The 14,325-nt window shown below is 43.2% G+C and overlaps 1 protein-coding gene across 1 annotated transcript in view; it reads left to right on the forward strand.

The window, feature by feature from the left end:
* Nlg3 (Neuroligin 3) overlaps window positions 1-14,325 on the forward strand; it is a 240,474-nt gene that overhangs the window by 203,481 nt on the left and 22,668 nt on the right. The window contains exons 3-4 of the mRNA XM_012491368.3: window positions 2,186-2,383; window positions 13,499-13,614. Coding sequence (XP_012346822.2) covers window positions 2,186-2,383; window positions 13,499-13,614 — 314 coding nt within the window. The remainder of the gene's footprint in view (window positions 1-2,185; window positions 2,384-13,498; window positions 13,615-14,325) is intronic.

A 14,325-nucleotide genomic window follows, 5' to 3' on the forward strand; every position in this document is an offset into this window, starting at 1 on the left:
CGAGAAAAAAAAAAAAGAAAAAAAAATCCAAACCCGTAACGATTTCTTAAAAAAATAGACTCTTTCCACGTTTCTTTCCACCAAAATCTATAAACCGTTACCGATTTCCCAAATGAACCATTAACTTAACCCCATAAAAATATAACGTATCCCGACGAGACACGTTCGCCAAAAATTCCATAAAGATTCGAGAAATTATTCGAATCCCAACCTCGAAACGAAAAACCTCCTTTTTCCCTCGAACCCATCCACTATACCGAGAGAGAGGGTGTCCAGAGTACCGTGTGACGTACGTTCCGGGGGTTCGCATCAGTTTCCGCAAAAGGAATCCTCGTTCACGGATGAGCGAAATAGGTCAACGTCGTCCCACCGCCTGTTTCCCCGGAACCGGTGCCAAACCGATAATTCGGCTGGCTCGTCGACACCGGTGGAAAAATGCGGAGGGGACAAAGCGGGGGCTTGGTCGAAAGGAATTTCCAAGAGGGGAGTCATTCCGTTTATCGCCGCGCAAACGAGCAATCGTTGAGGGGGATAAAATGGTTAAGGGTGCGAATCGAGTCGAGTGTATTGTTCGAATTTTTGAAAGAAACCTTCCACCCTTCCAGCGCCTCTCCCTTATTTGTTTATTCGTTCCAAACGAAACGAAAACGAATTTCGTTACTTTTTCGTTCAATTCGGGAAAAAAGGAAAAGGTAAACGTGCTAACTAAATTAATATGCGTTTTAATTTGCTAAATTAATTTGATACATAAGATCGTGAAATGTAACAGTACCTGTTTCTTTCTTTCTCTCCTTTCTTTCTTCCCTTCTTCTTCTGATCTTTCTCCCTCCTCCGTTCCCACTCCACGCTGTTTCACGCATCTTTTCACCGTCGGTTCCAATCATTGTAGTCCAATAAGACCGAGCTTTTCAAGTTAAAGCTTCTTAACTGGGTGGCCGGAACTAGGAAAGTTTAACTCGAACACCGAAACTCATTAAACTCTTTATTGCTTCGCTAAGTATCGCAACAGATGTTCCGAGTTATCATTCCGAAGTTTGACTTACTGTACGCAGTTGAATTATCGTTACCTCTCTTCCTCTCCACCCCATCCCTTTCCACCAAACTTCTCCCTTTGTTCCGGACCAACCTCCCCTCTCTTTTTTCCAATACGCAAACTCTGGGGGGGGGAGGGAAATATCGAATAAATCCTTACGATGGTATTTATCCGACACCGACACGCACGCACAATTGTATCGGAGGGGAAATAAAAATTTCAAATCGAAAAAAAAAAAAAAAAAAAAAAGGATTCTCTCTGCAAAAATCTCGTGCATCGCGTTAAACATTTTTAAACGGGATAAAAATATTCTACCCGCTTCGACGATCCGTTCGACCATTAATAGTATGGATATTTTTGACAGACGTGGACAGGGGTGTGGAGAAGAAGGGGAAAAAATCAAGCGAGAAATTCTCGAAACCGATCGGGTCCAATTAAACGGCAATGAATTCGGGCGCATTCGCTGATCAAATAATCGAGCGATTTATTCCCCGCCGGCGGGGTGTTCTATTTTGCATAGCGCGGGGCAGGAGGAAGGGGAGGACGAGATATCAATCGATACCGGCCCATTGAAAATAGTATTTACGGATGAGCAGGATCGTGAGAAGAAGAGAGCGGGAAAGCCGTGGCTGCTCGGTCAAAAGTGTCTTTCGCCGGCGAAGGGAAGGGGTTGAAGTGGCTTCGTTCCCTTTGAGCCGGGCCGCTCCTTCCTTGGGAGCCCCTGTATTCGTTTACACGCGTTTACAAGCGGATTTAAGCCGGAATTCGAGTCCCAGTCTGGGTCAAGAACAGTCGTTTCGAACCGATACCTTCTCTTTTTCGCCATTTTCTCGTTTTCGAACTCGTTGAAAACCCATTTGAATCCATCCGTCGTTATCCATTGCTAAAATGCTTTGAAATACGAAGAGATTCCAAGAAATTCGAGGAAATTTCGATCGGAAAAATCGTCGACGGAAGTCCGAGTCAGGGATGAAAATGTCGTTTTCCGGACATTTCTTTAAATTGGAATAAAAAGAAGAGAGGGGGGGAAAGGGAAGCGTAGTAGTAATAGTAGGTGGGTATTTTACTCGATCGGGGGAGTAATTGGGAAGGAGTCGCGATACACTTAGATCGTGCGCCGAACAAACATAACCAGGCTTGTCTCGATTACAGGCTTTCTAAACGCTAACACGGATTCGCACTTACGCTCGCCGGCGAATTACGGTCTGATGGATCAAATCGCGGCGCTCCATTGGGTGCAGGAGAACATCGGCAACTTCGGCGGCGATCCTAGGAACGTGACGTTGATTGGACACGGTACAGGGGCAGCCTGCGTTAATTTCTTGATGACCAGCCACGCGGTGCCAGACGGTGAGTACTTTTCTCCTTCCCCTTCCCCTTCTTCTTTAATTAACCTAGCAAAAGAAAAAAGGAAAACAGCTTTACTCGCTTTTAGGACGAAAATAAAATTAAAGTAAAACCCAGGAAATGTGTCCTAAATTCCGAGAAGAGAAACGCGCGGTAAGATTCGAACGAATTTTCAGACGATATCGATAAATAATCGTTTCAAAAACGACGCGATTTATTAAAATGCGCAATTCAATAATATTTGTAAATCGCATCCTGTTTATAAATCGGTTACATTTCTCGACGCGTATTCCATCGACGAATCCCGTATTTTCGAAAGGAGAGTAAACACAACGTCGAACCAGATTTCGATCCACTGTCGGCCGTAAAAGAGAGGCGAGGGGACGGCGTGTTTGGCGAACGTTTCGGGAGAGATATCGAAGGCGAGGGCGGTGGTTTATTTGAATATTAAAAGCAGGGAGTTGGCGATACACGGTGGAAGAGATAGGGGTGGGGATCAAAAGAGAGGTTTCTTCGGGCAGAGGAATCGCGTCTCTTTAATCGAATCACGGCGGGTAATCCACCCCTGGCTTGCAGCGTGTCCGGGGATGGGGGTGTGTTTTATTCGGCCGACCGTTAGGAATAATTAGCGTCGGGCCAGGCTAACCCTTTTAACAACCGCGTCTAGAAATAACTGATGGAACATCCAAGATTAAAGCGTTAGATGTAAACGAAGAGGTGAATGGAGCCAAGGCGTAATAAAAAAACGCAGCTTCCGGCGGAGTTGGTTTCAAGCGGCGCGCCAACCCTTCCTCGCCCGAGTCTCTCGAGCCCTCTAGAGTCTGCTCGAATTCGCCGATAAAGGGCAACCCCCCACGACACCCCCTAGTGGTATCCACGATACTTCGTACCCAGCCGGGAAAATCGCTTTGGAGATCGTTCTCACGTTTTTTATCGGCTTCCTTCGCTGTGAAAGAAACCTTTCCACGCGAAGGGATGATGTTGCTATAAAATGTTACGATCGTGTCATCCTCGGATAATCCTCTCGCTACGGTTCAATCTTGTATCAAGACATTTTGACTTTCCGCCAAGAAACGAGACGACAAGTTGAAAATTTAAACTCATTTTCGAACGACAATTGCGATCCTACCAACCCCGGAATCGACACGTTTAAACCTCTTACTTTGATTCCAGCTCAATTCGAGTAGAAGTATCGTTTCGAACTATCGCTTTGTACTCTGTTCTTAACTTCGCTCTGCCAGAGAGCCAACTTCTCTCTCTCTCTCTCTCTCGTCCAATTCCCACAGTCCAATTCCCCATTTCTCTTCTCGCGACGCTGTGAATCGATGAAAATTACTGATACATTCTCGAATCTTAACAATCTTGCCTCTTCTTCTTTGCAAATAATATCGTTATTGAAAAAAAATAGAAGAGTAAAATCAGGACAATTATATAATTTCATTCTCATAGAAAAGAAATCAAGGTTCTCGAAGTAAATTTTTTCCAAGCCCGAATAACAACCGATCGGAGGAATTAAAAATTAAAACCCTCTGGAAAATCATTTCTCGGGTGTGTTCGGTGTGGTTATGGTCGCGTGAGCGGAAGGCGGTCGGGGGAAATGTTTCAGCGCATGGAAGACAAATCGATCCTTGGAGGGTGGGGGAAAAACAACGAAGTAATCTGGCCAGAGGGTTCCAAGCTTATCGCCAACCCGACCGAACGATAATTCCCTACAGTTGGAAACTGCCAATGGGGGTTAAACCAGCTGATTCTATCCCTAATTGATCACGTCTCGCAAACTACCCTCCCAACGCTTGTCGCCGACTTTACCGTCGATGTTTAATTAACTTTAATATGCGCATACGAACATACACGACGACCAACCACCAAAAGAAAATTGGATGGCGTGGCGATAACAGGAAACTTCCATCGGAGCTTCGAGAGTTGCGAGAGAGTTCGACAAAATTCCCCTATCTTTCAAAATTTCGTAATAAATTTTTCGTAAATTTATCGAAAGAACCTCTGCAAAAATCCATCACCGATACCTATCGTTATTATTCCACAAAATGTCAACTTTTTTCTCTCTTCTCCTTCCTTCCTTCCTTCCTTCCTTCCTCTCGAGATATTTTACATCCTCTCGACGATCAACAAGATTTTACACGTCGTCACCCAACGAATTTCACGATAATCCCTTCGCGAAAAAGAGGAGGCAACAACCGGGTTTTATTTACGCGGGCGGCGTGACGCACCGCGGGGAGGAGAGGAGGGGAGAGAGGAAGGAGTTGCGCCGCCGCTCGTCGGAGCAACGCGGTTGTCGAGAGGCATTACGAGAGCGAAAGGCTCGTTTAATGAGTCCGCGACCAACAAATGCCACGCAACGCCGCTATTTGTGACGTAAAATGCGCCGTGTAATTTGCGCTGATGGCATCACCAGCCTCCCGCCCGAACGATGAATGACGGCAATTCCGTTCAGCAGGGTGGTTCCTTCCCTTTAATGGGGGAGGGGAAGAAACCTCGATTCTGGGTGTCTCCCTCGTATCCTCCTCTTCCTCGCCCTTCCTTTCTCCTCCCCCTCGAGATTTTTCCCCATTACAAAATGCCACGCGCATCGTTTCACCCCTGTTTGAAATTTGTTTGCGCCAGAAATTCCTATCCGATGGTAAATTGTAAAGGCTTTTCACAGCAAGTTTTTGTAATATCAACCAATCGACGTTTTCTTTTCCCTCTCTGATGGTTAAAACATTTCTTTTTTTCTTTGATTGATAACTGTATCTCGATGATCGTTGATGATTGTAACTAAACTTGTAACAATTTTCAACAACGATAATTGCGTAGAAATAATTTCTTGCGATAATTTGCGATAATCTTTCTTCGAGTTTCAGAAATAATCCGTACCGGAGAATATCGTTCTAATATTTTTACGATATTTCTCACAATTAAACGGATTACGATTCGTCGATGCGCGGAGAGCAGTTACGGAAAAATTGATCGTTCTAATTAATAAAAAAGAAAATGGTGGGTGTCGTGTATCGCGTAACCCGAGCGTGTATCGCGAAAGGTCATGCATTTCTTTTTTTTTTTTTTAATTATCCGAGAAGAGAGGGGTGAATGTGTCTGGAAAGCGTGCTCGACGAATCTAACAGCAGCTTATCAGGGGCTGGCCAGGTTTTATAACGTTTTCCTTGTGATTTATACGCTGCAACAACGAGCACACGAGTGTGTAATCTTAACACGCCGTCTGTCATAGGCGCGCAACAAACTCTCCCTCTCCACCAAGTGTTGCTTTAAAAAACTCACGCGTGATTCTAGTAAATCAATTGTTCCTGTTCAACGATCCGTAACTACGTCCCGTAAATGGTGTTGAGAAAAATGGTTTACAGGCATGCTACGCCTAATTTCAATCTTTTTATTATTATCGAGGGATATAGGAGAAATATAACGGATAAAACAAAATTGTTAATGTTAATGTTAAATCTAAGAAATCTTTCGCCCATCTCAGCTGGCTCGGATCTGACAATTCGGATCTGAAAGATCGGCTGGCGATCGATCGGGAAAAACACGCGAGGAACTCGGCCGTAATAAATGTTAAGGAGAAACGTTAAAATTATCACGGACGATCGACTGGGAAATCGGATCGCTGCCTCCTTTAATCGGTCATTCCCTGATGGGTTCTAATCCATTCGGTTTAACCTATGCAGGGAACCGGCACCGAAATGGATAATGTCCGCGGTCAGGAACTCTCTATCAAGTGGCAGACCAAACAGAATCGGTATCAGCTGTTATCCACCAAAGGGTAGATTGCACCCTCTATATAAATACCTCGACCCTGCCTGGGAATGTGCCAGAATGGAATTCGCCACGAATTTCAAATTGCACGATCGTCGATTCGAAACTCGAGAAAAGGGGGTCTCCATGCCGGAGATTCTTTTCTTATCCTTATAATATATATTTATCGTGCTAAAGGATACGCGAAAACTTGTCTAATTTTGCGGACGTTTCGTGATTCTTGATCTATGCAAGTCCTTTTCAAAGAATGAAACTTGCATCGATAGATTTTTCCTTTTTTTATTGGGTCGTTCGAAAAGTAATTTCGCTTTTTCACACGAGTGTCGCTAGTTGTTTATCCAGCCAACTTCTAAACCGTGTTGTTACCGTATATATTTTGAGAATTGGCGTTTCGTGGTTTATTTATAAGAAAAATTCGTTCGATTCTCCCCACGGTTTTTCGTGTGTGATAACAAAGATGCAAAAGGAGTATTTTTCGCTTGTCAAAAGAATACCGCTGCGAACTGACGTATTTCTGTAGATTTTTTAGATTTTATAACTCTCTCCTTACGTCGAATTGCGCTTGTCGTCGTCGAAAGGATATCACCGCATATTAACTGTAATTCGAACTTGCTAAGAAAATCATTCGTTCGATCTTTTGTTCTTTTGATCAACGTTGCAGATATCCAAAAAATATTTACGAGGGTCTTGAAAAGCCGATTTTACCTGTTCTCTTTTCGATATGTAGTATAACACATCGAAGAAGAAAGTAGGATCGAAATGATCATCCTCGATGAAATTAATCGAGAGTTTCAAAAGTCGATGCGATAAATCAATGGCCATTTTTCAAAAGAGACCAATAACCTTCGTGGTTTCGCGTCTATGGAATGTATGATATCAACAAAGTTGCACGGTCGCCGGTCCAATTAATTTTGCCGGTAATCGCGGGGAAGGTAGAAATATCGGTTTGTATTGTTGGATATTGTACTTCGCTTCTATATTATGTGTTCGAAGCAAACGGCTCGTAATTACTGGAAATGTGGGTGGGGTATGAAAAATTGGCCGATCTCTGTGAAATTCTCTCATTCAACTATTTCCAGATTATTTCCAATTTTATCACGGTGCTCTTTGTTTCCATCATCTCGAGAAGAAGAATGAAAGAAAATCCTTTAAATGATTCGCTCGTTGTTTATCGCTTCGAAGCGGGATAATCGGCAAATTAGGAATATACATGGATGTCAGGCAAAATTCGACACTACAAATCATCCGTTAAATCATCCAACCCGCCCTGATTAATCCTTTGGGCCCCATTCGTCTTACTAATAAACTGCCTGCGATGCCATTTCAGTTTGAATCTACAGGTACAGCGCAAGGTATTTCGCGTAGTTGTGGAACGTAGTATTCCTTCTCAGCTTGACAAATTGCCATCGTCGCAAAAATGCCGATCTTCGAAAGCAAATAAACGATTTATTTATCCGAAAAATAACTTCTCGTCTTCCTATTGTTTGAATACCTTATTCTCCGAATTGTATTATATTCCATAATATTCCATCCATAAGACATATATATTTTTTTTTTTTTAAATTGCAGAGAATCGCAATTTCCCAATTATTTCTCCTTGGAAAATAATTCGCGTTTTGCTAATTTCACCCATTTTCATCGCCTCCCTTCGTCGAGTGAGACGCGTTAAACGCTCCATCTCGACAGCTTACGCGGGCAAATCTCCATCCGAGAGTGTTTCTCGACGAAGAAGAGATATATATATATATATATGAATAGAGGGAAAAACTAGTAGGAGGAAGAATCGCGAATAAAAGCACGGATGAAATCGGTTGCCTAACGAGGTCGTTTCGCGTTTCGCGCGCTTCTGACCGTGAGAGGAGAAAGAATCTGTGGCGCATCAACGAAACGATTTCTTTCTTGGTCGAGTGCCGGCTCGAGAGAGAGAGAGAGCCGCGGCCAATGAGCGTATTCAATAAAACATGAGAGCCGCGCAATCGATGTTATCGGCCCAGTTTCGTTTCCCTCGATTAACCCTTAGCCTGGAAAATCGGTTGTCGCGTTGCACCAGCTAATCCTCGCTCCTGAATCTCGATTCATATCGATATCCTCTTCCTCTATCTATTTTCGTCTCCAAGAAGTATCCACATAAAGATAAGAAAAATATTGAATCCAACATTTTTGCGATGAAAATCGACTCTATAGATAATATAACAATCGATATTGATTCCAAACGTTCCTCCACAAGAGTTTCACCTATTAAATAAATTAATTAATTATACTTCACGCGACTATTCCTCCAATATTCGTACAACGAATAATTAAAAGATCCTAATCACCACGACGCATCTTCGCAAGGGATGAAATAGCAAGATTGGAGAGCAACTTGGGATGGGAATCATCGTTATCGGTAAACAGAAGTGGAATAAAAGGATGTCGGGAGATAACGTGGACTTAACGAGGCGCGTCGTTGGAAAAAGTTGTTCTCACGACGCCCGCGGCCACTTTCGGCGCGAGGACGGAAGACGCGGATCGATATCGGCGTTCGACCATCACCACGATACCGTGGAACGATGTTCACCGGCCGCACCGGTGAATCGTGCACGAGCCTATGCACGCGTGGAACGTTGGCTGCATCTATTACCGGCAACCTGGCAACTCGAGATCTTCAAACGCTAATGAGAATCGATGTCGGAGGGAACTAGTATCGATTTAATTGATTCTTCCCGAGAATCCATCCTCGGAATTTCGACTCGATTCGAAGCAGGAGGTTTCGTTCTTTGTCCGAGTTTTGAAACGAAATTTTTGAAAAAAAAAAAACGAATATTCAAGCAACTGAAAATCATACCGTCGAGTTATATCGAGACGAATATGAATTATTTAAAATCGCTTTCTATCCGGTTACTCTTTATTCATGCGGCACCGATTTGCCATTTTTCCTCTCTCTCTCTCTCTCTTTTTTTCCACGAGTAAAATAAACTTTTCATCGTTAGTCTACCACAAATAACTCGACGCCTGTTTGTAACTGTTTTGCATATTCTAGGCCGTGACTAATAAATCTCCCCATTTCGTTACCCCGGCCACCTGCTATCGATTAATTCAACAAGCCTCGCAATTATCCTTGCTTCCTTCGTCGATACGTAATTTTAGAATCGTTCCAACTTTTTTTTCCTTTTTTTTTTTTTTTTTTAAATTCACAAATTGATGAACGGTGTCGCGCGAACCTCTCTCGAACCCTCCCCCCCTCTGCGTGTTACATCATAGTCCGGGAAATAAATTGGTTATCGAGGTATTCTCGTTGTGGCCGTACGGAATCGCGGCACCGGTTAATAGGCGGGCCAAGTCGATAGGAAATGCGACTGGAAAATGCACTTTTCCGGAAAGATGGACGGAAATGAAATCGGAGCGAAACGAGAATCCGTCCGAAGAATGCTTATTCCGATCGAACGAAATCGAGCGCGACATGATCGAGAGAGAGAGAGAGAGAGAGAGAGAGAGGAGACCTTCGAGATTTTCCTCCAAACTTTTCCTTCGTCGCGGCGGAGAACGGAGAGGACGGGAAAAAGGAGCGATTAATAGGATGCGAGACCGCGAATATTCGCGCTCAAGATTGTATTTATAATGGCGGGAAAAGAGAGAAAACTTGTTCGAGTGGTCGGTTAATTTAAATAATATCGACCGTGGCAAAGATTCGTAGGAGAGATAGAGGAGAGGGGGGGAGTAAGCCGCTTCCGAGTTATGAATATTACCAGGGAAACGTAAGCTTCCACTTGCTCCGACTCCCTCCTCCCTCTCGATCCTCTTCTTCTTGTTTTCCCCTCGGTGGGAAAGGCATTGTCGTCTTCTCGAAACGCGACGATGCTGACAACTGCCACGGTTGATAAGTTAATGAGCTTGGCCCGGAAACGAACGGAAACGGCGGAAGCAAAGACGGTTGAAACCGCGTTGAACGGTTTCTCAAATATTTGCCAGACGAGCATCGATCGTTCAACGATCTCGAAAATTAATACCTGTCGTATTTTCTCGTATTTTTATATCGTATATTGCGCGTAATATTATTTATATACGCGGCGATTCGTTAACTTAGCAACGTGACATAAATACAGAATTTCGAACAAAGAATGTTGAAAAGTATATTTGTATGGGTGTTTTTTCGCGATCCCCGAAAAAAATCCCCGATTATTTTTAATTGAAAAATTGTAGGGGAAGTCGGTATCGACGAGAGAGGGATTTCCGTGTTTTCGCGTTCGTTATTTTTCGTCCCATTTTTATTCGGGGGAATGTTTCGAAGAAGAAGGGGAGCAATTTGAAGTATGCGTGATAATGGCACGCGTCGACCCTCGCGTTTCCACGTCGAGCCACGTAGGTTATCAAGATAATGTACGTCACAGGAATTGGTTATGAAATTCGCACCGCCGTTCTGAATACGAATAAAAACAATGCGTCAATTTATACGTCGAGCTTAATAAACGATTAATGGTATTTCATATCGCAGCGGATATGAAATATTCTGAACGAATGTCGTTCAAGAGAGTCGTTTCGAGGAAGAATACGAAGAATACGTCTCGCTCGAATAAATTGAAAAGCGAAACACGCAAAGATTTCATCAAAGCGATCACGCCTCTATAACTCTTATAATAAATATTCAAATTTCGAGAGGCAAACAAGCTTAAGACTATAAGCTGTAATCTCTTCTAGCCCCGATAACGATTTTGTTAAGTTTACCGTGCAAGCGGCGCGAGCCAGCCGTTGGCGCGACACGATTCGTTTATTAACCGTAATATAGGAGGCGAGGGCAAGTTACGAAGCTGAGGCAAGTTTTAAATTCGAGAGGTGCACGTCTCAAAGTGTGGCAGACTTTGATGAACGTTAGGATACGCCATCTTGCTTGCTGTCGAACCGGAAGTATGCATATTAATGGTCGAGTTGACAGATTAATTTTCCCGTGAGTGGATATCGAGCAATCACGTTGCATAATAACACTTCACCGAGTTATCTCTGCTCCCATGCGGTTAAACGCAAACTTCCGAGATCATCTTTTTTCATGAAAAATTATCGAGTATCTCACTCGTATGAAAAAAAAAAAAAAAAGTGAATTTTTCTTTTTCCTTTTGTCGCGTCTCTTGTTAAATTTCGAAACATTTGTTTTATCGTCTGGAAGAAAAGATAGACGCGCTGAATTAGGAAAAATTAAACGTATCGATTGATGAACGTATCTCGTGATTATACACACATACGCGTTCGATAACTTTGGATCATCGTTGCGTGTAATACAGAAATACACTTATTGTTGATTGGGGAAACTGTCATTCACCGATAGTATTTCGCCTGACTGACGTACACCGACACACACTGGTAAAGGGATACACTGAAATCGGCTGAATGTGAACATTCGTGCCAGTCCCTGCTAATGGATCGACGCACTTTGAGAGATGATAAGTGTCGTCCTCGTATTCGCGCAAGATTCTCGTATGTGTATCGACAGCCTTCATCCCTGCAGGAGTCGTTCTCTTAGACGTGTGCCATTGACGATTATCCTCTTATCTTCGGCTCATCGAGATTAAACTAGCGTAGCTTGCAAATACCCTACAATCAGGCCATTCAATTTTAGCTCCATAACCACCGAAGCGCAACAAATTTAACCGGGGTTAAATTTTCATCCAATCATTCGTTCAAGGATTCGAGAAAGAAATTTAAACACTCGATTGAAATATATTCTTTTTTCTCTCTCTCTCTCTCTCTCTCCTTTCCTTTCTTTTCTTTTCTTTCTTTTCTAACATTCTTTCGCGTCTCGAAAAAGTCATAAGAATTTCAGTTGACACAACACGAGGATGAAGCGAGGGTTTTAGGTGAATAAAGCTCGTCCAACTTCATCAAAGTTTTACGAGATGAAACACGGGTTCCATATCCAGTTTCCAGTTGGCGCGGAATCCTATTCAACCTGCTCGCCTACCCGGCACACCAATGATTTAGAATTTATATGTGTAGGAATTACGGGCGTAAAAATGGCGTGTTAGCGAGTAAAGCAAGAATTATATCTAATTCTCGAACGAGAGAAAGGGAGGAGATGGTATCAAGAGGTCGCCTCCTGTATCGCTCGACTCCTCCTAAATTATCCCTTTTTCCTTTTCTCGTTTCTTCGTTTGCACGATCGATCTTTCGGGACGAGAAACCGTAGCTGAGTTCGCGAATTCATCAAAGTATCCGTCCGGGCAAAATCTCTCTTTCTCTCTCTCTCTCAAGTCCTGGCAACCCTTTGGTCCCCTGGATATGAAGATTAACGACTCCCAAGTTGCCGATTAAACACAGCCCTCCCCCCCCCTCGATTTTCGAGAGGGGAGAAAGCCGCTTTTGTCTAACCGCGGCGAAACAACGTTATCTCGATCCTTTAACGAAGCCAGCCGCAACCGGTGATAACACCGGCGGTTCCTTGAAAACACGTATCGAAACCTTGCTCTCTCTCTCTCTCTCTCTCTCTCGTCTCTCTCTCTCTCTCTCATTCGAAACGACGCAGCATCATTGGATCCATACCGAGATAATGATGTATCCCTCGCTAACTGTCGCGATAAAGTAACTCGACGAAAGCTCGGGCTTTGCCGATACGAAGATTAACGAGGGCCCAGGATTTAAGCAAGTTCCGCGAGGAATCCTGTTTTATGGATATCAAGCCTGATAAAATCGCCTTCGGGGAAATGCAACGACGTGCACGTCGCGTGTTCCGCTTAGATACACGTTTTCCGGAGAGAGAGAGAGAGAGAGAGAGAGAGTCGAAACGGGATTTCGAAATTTTCTTTTTTCTCTCTTTCCTGGAATCTCTCCCCTTTTATTTTCGCGCGATGATTTATGGCACGGAAGAGGATGAACCTGTTTGGCAAACATTTGAGGGTTAAGCATTCTCCGCCTTCCTCGGCCATTTAGAATCCTGTCTTTAAACTGCTACACGCGCTTCTTTCATGCCAAGTAACTCGAATCGATTCGCGTGGTAAACGAACGCGAAGATGAAGTCTGTTAGGTCGCTTGATTTTTTCTTTTTTTTTTTTTTTTTCGCGATATTAAATCGCGTGACGCGCGGAAGAAATCGACGAAGCTCGAGTTGAAATAAAAATTAAAAGATGCACTAAAGAAATCTCGAGCTATGCAACTTTTATCTGATAAACTTATCCTCCCAAAAAATATTCAAAATTTTGTTCTTCGAACGATCAGGTTACCTCAACTCATATTTTTCCTTAATCATCCTCTTCGTTCTTCCTTTTTTTTATCGCCGCCCTCAAAATACAATCCTCCGTTTCACGCAATTACGTCAATCGATTCCCCAAGTAGACGAGTGAACATCTCTACCGGTCATTGTTTTCTTTTTTTTTTTAATTGTTGCAGGTCTGTTGTTTCATCGCAGCGTTCTAATGTCTGGCAGCGCGCTTTCACCGTGGGCGCTCGTGAGAGGAGCCGCAAATTACGCTCTGCAAGTTGCCAAACATCTAAATTGCTCGTGGGTGAGTATTGCCCGGAGTGCATTACATTAAGGTCTCCGGTTCGACGACAACTCCGAAGCAAATAAACCGCCGTCAGACACTCCCCGTGAGAGAAACAATTCTCCCTCTCTTCCTCTCTCTATCTATCTATCTATCTATCTATCTATCTCTTCCTATAGTTTTCTCCCTTTCTACGCGCGCACGTGTTACCACCGTGTTGCTTTCGCAAAGATTTTTAAAAAATCCTTTCCACTGTATGGAAGTAGGTTACTTGGGGAGAAATTATTTTATCATTAAAGGAGATAAACCGTGTAGGAACGGGATAAAGGTGAGAGAGGGATGAAGAGAGATCGAGCAAATATTTTTCGGATGACTGAATAACTATTTATCGAATACGTCAATCCTGCGTTTTATTTATTTTATATATATAGCCAGACGTGCGCATGAATTTCATATACGTATTATATTTCCGTGGAAATTTTTTTCGACGAAAATCAATATTTAAACTTCAAAAGTTAACAATCTGCGTAGGGATTTACGATAATGTTACAACAAATGCTGCTCCATGCGTTCGGGGATATTTATATTTGGCGAGACGTTTGTGAAAAACCGTTCGAAAAAAAAGAAAGAAAGAAAGAAAGAAAGAATAGAGGGAAATCTAGAAATAAAAGGACACGACGGGGGAAGAGAGAGACAAAGAAGAAGCAGGAGCAGACAATTGGATGGTATCGG

The sequence above is a fragment of the Apis florea genome, unplaced genomic scaffold (genome assembly GCF_048593485.1).
Source record: "Apis florea isolate Af1SG1 unplaced genomic scaffold, ASM4859348v1 contig_1615_pilon, whole genome shotgun sequence".
Taxonomy (NCBI): Eukaryota; Metazoa; Arthropoda; class Insecta; order Hymenoptera; family Apidae; genus Apis; species Apis florea.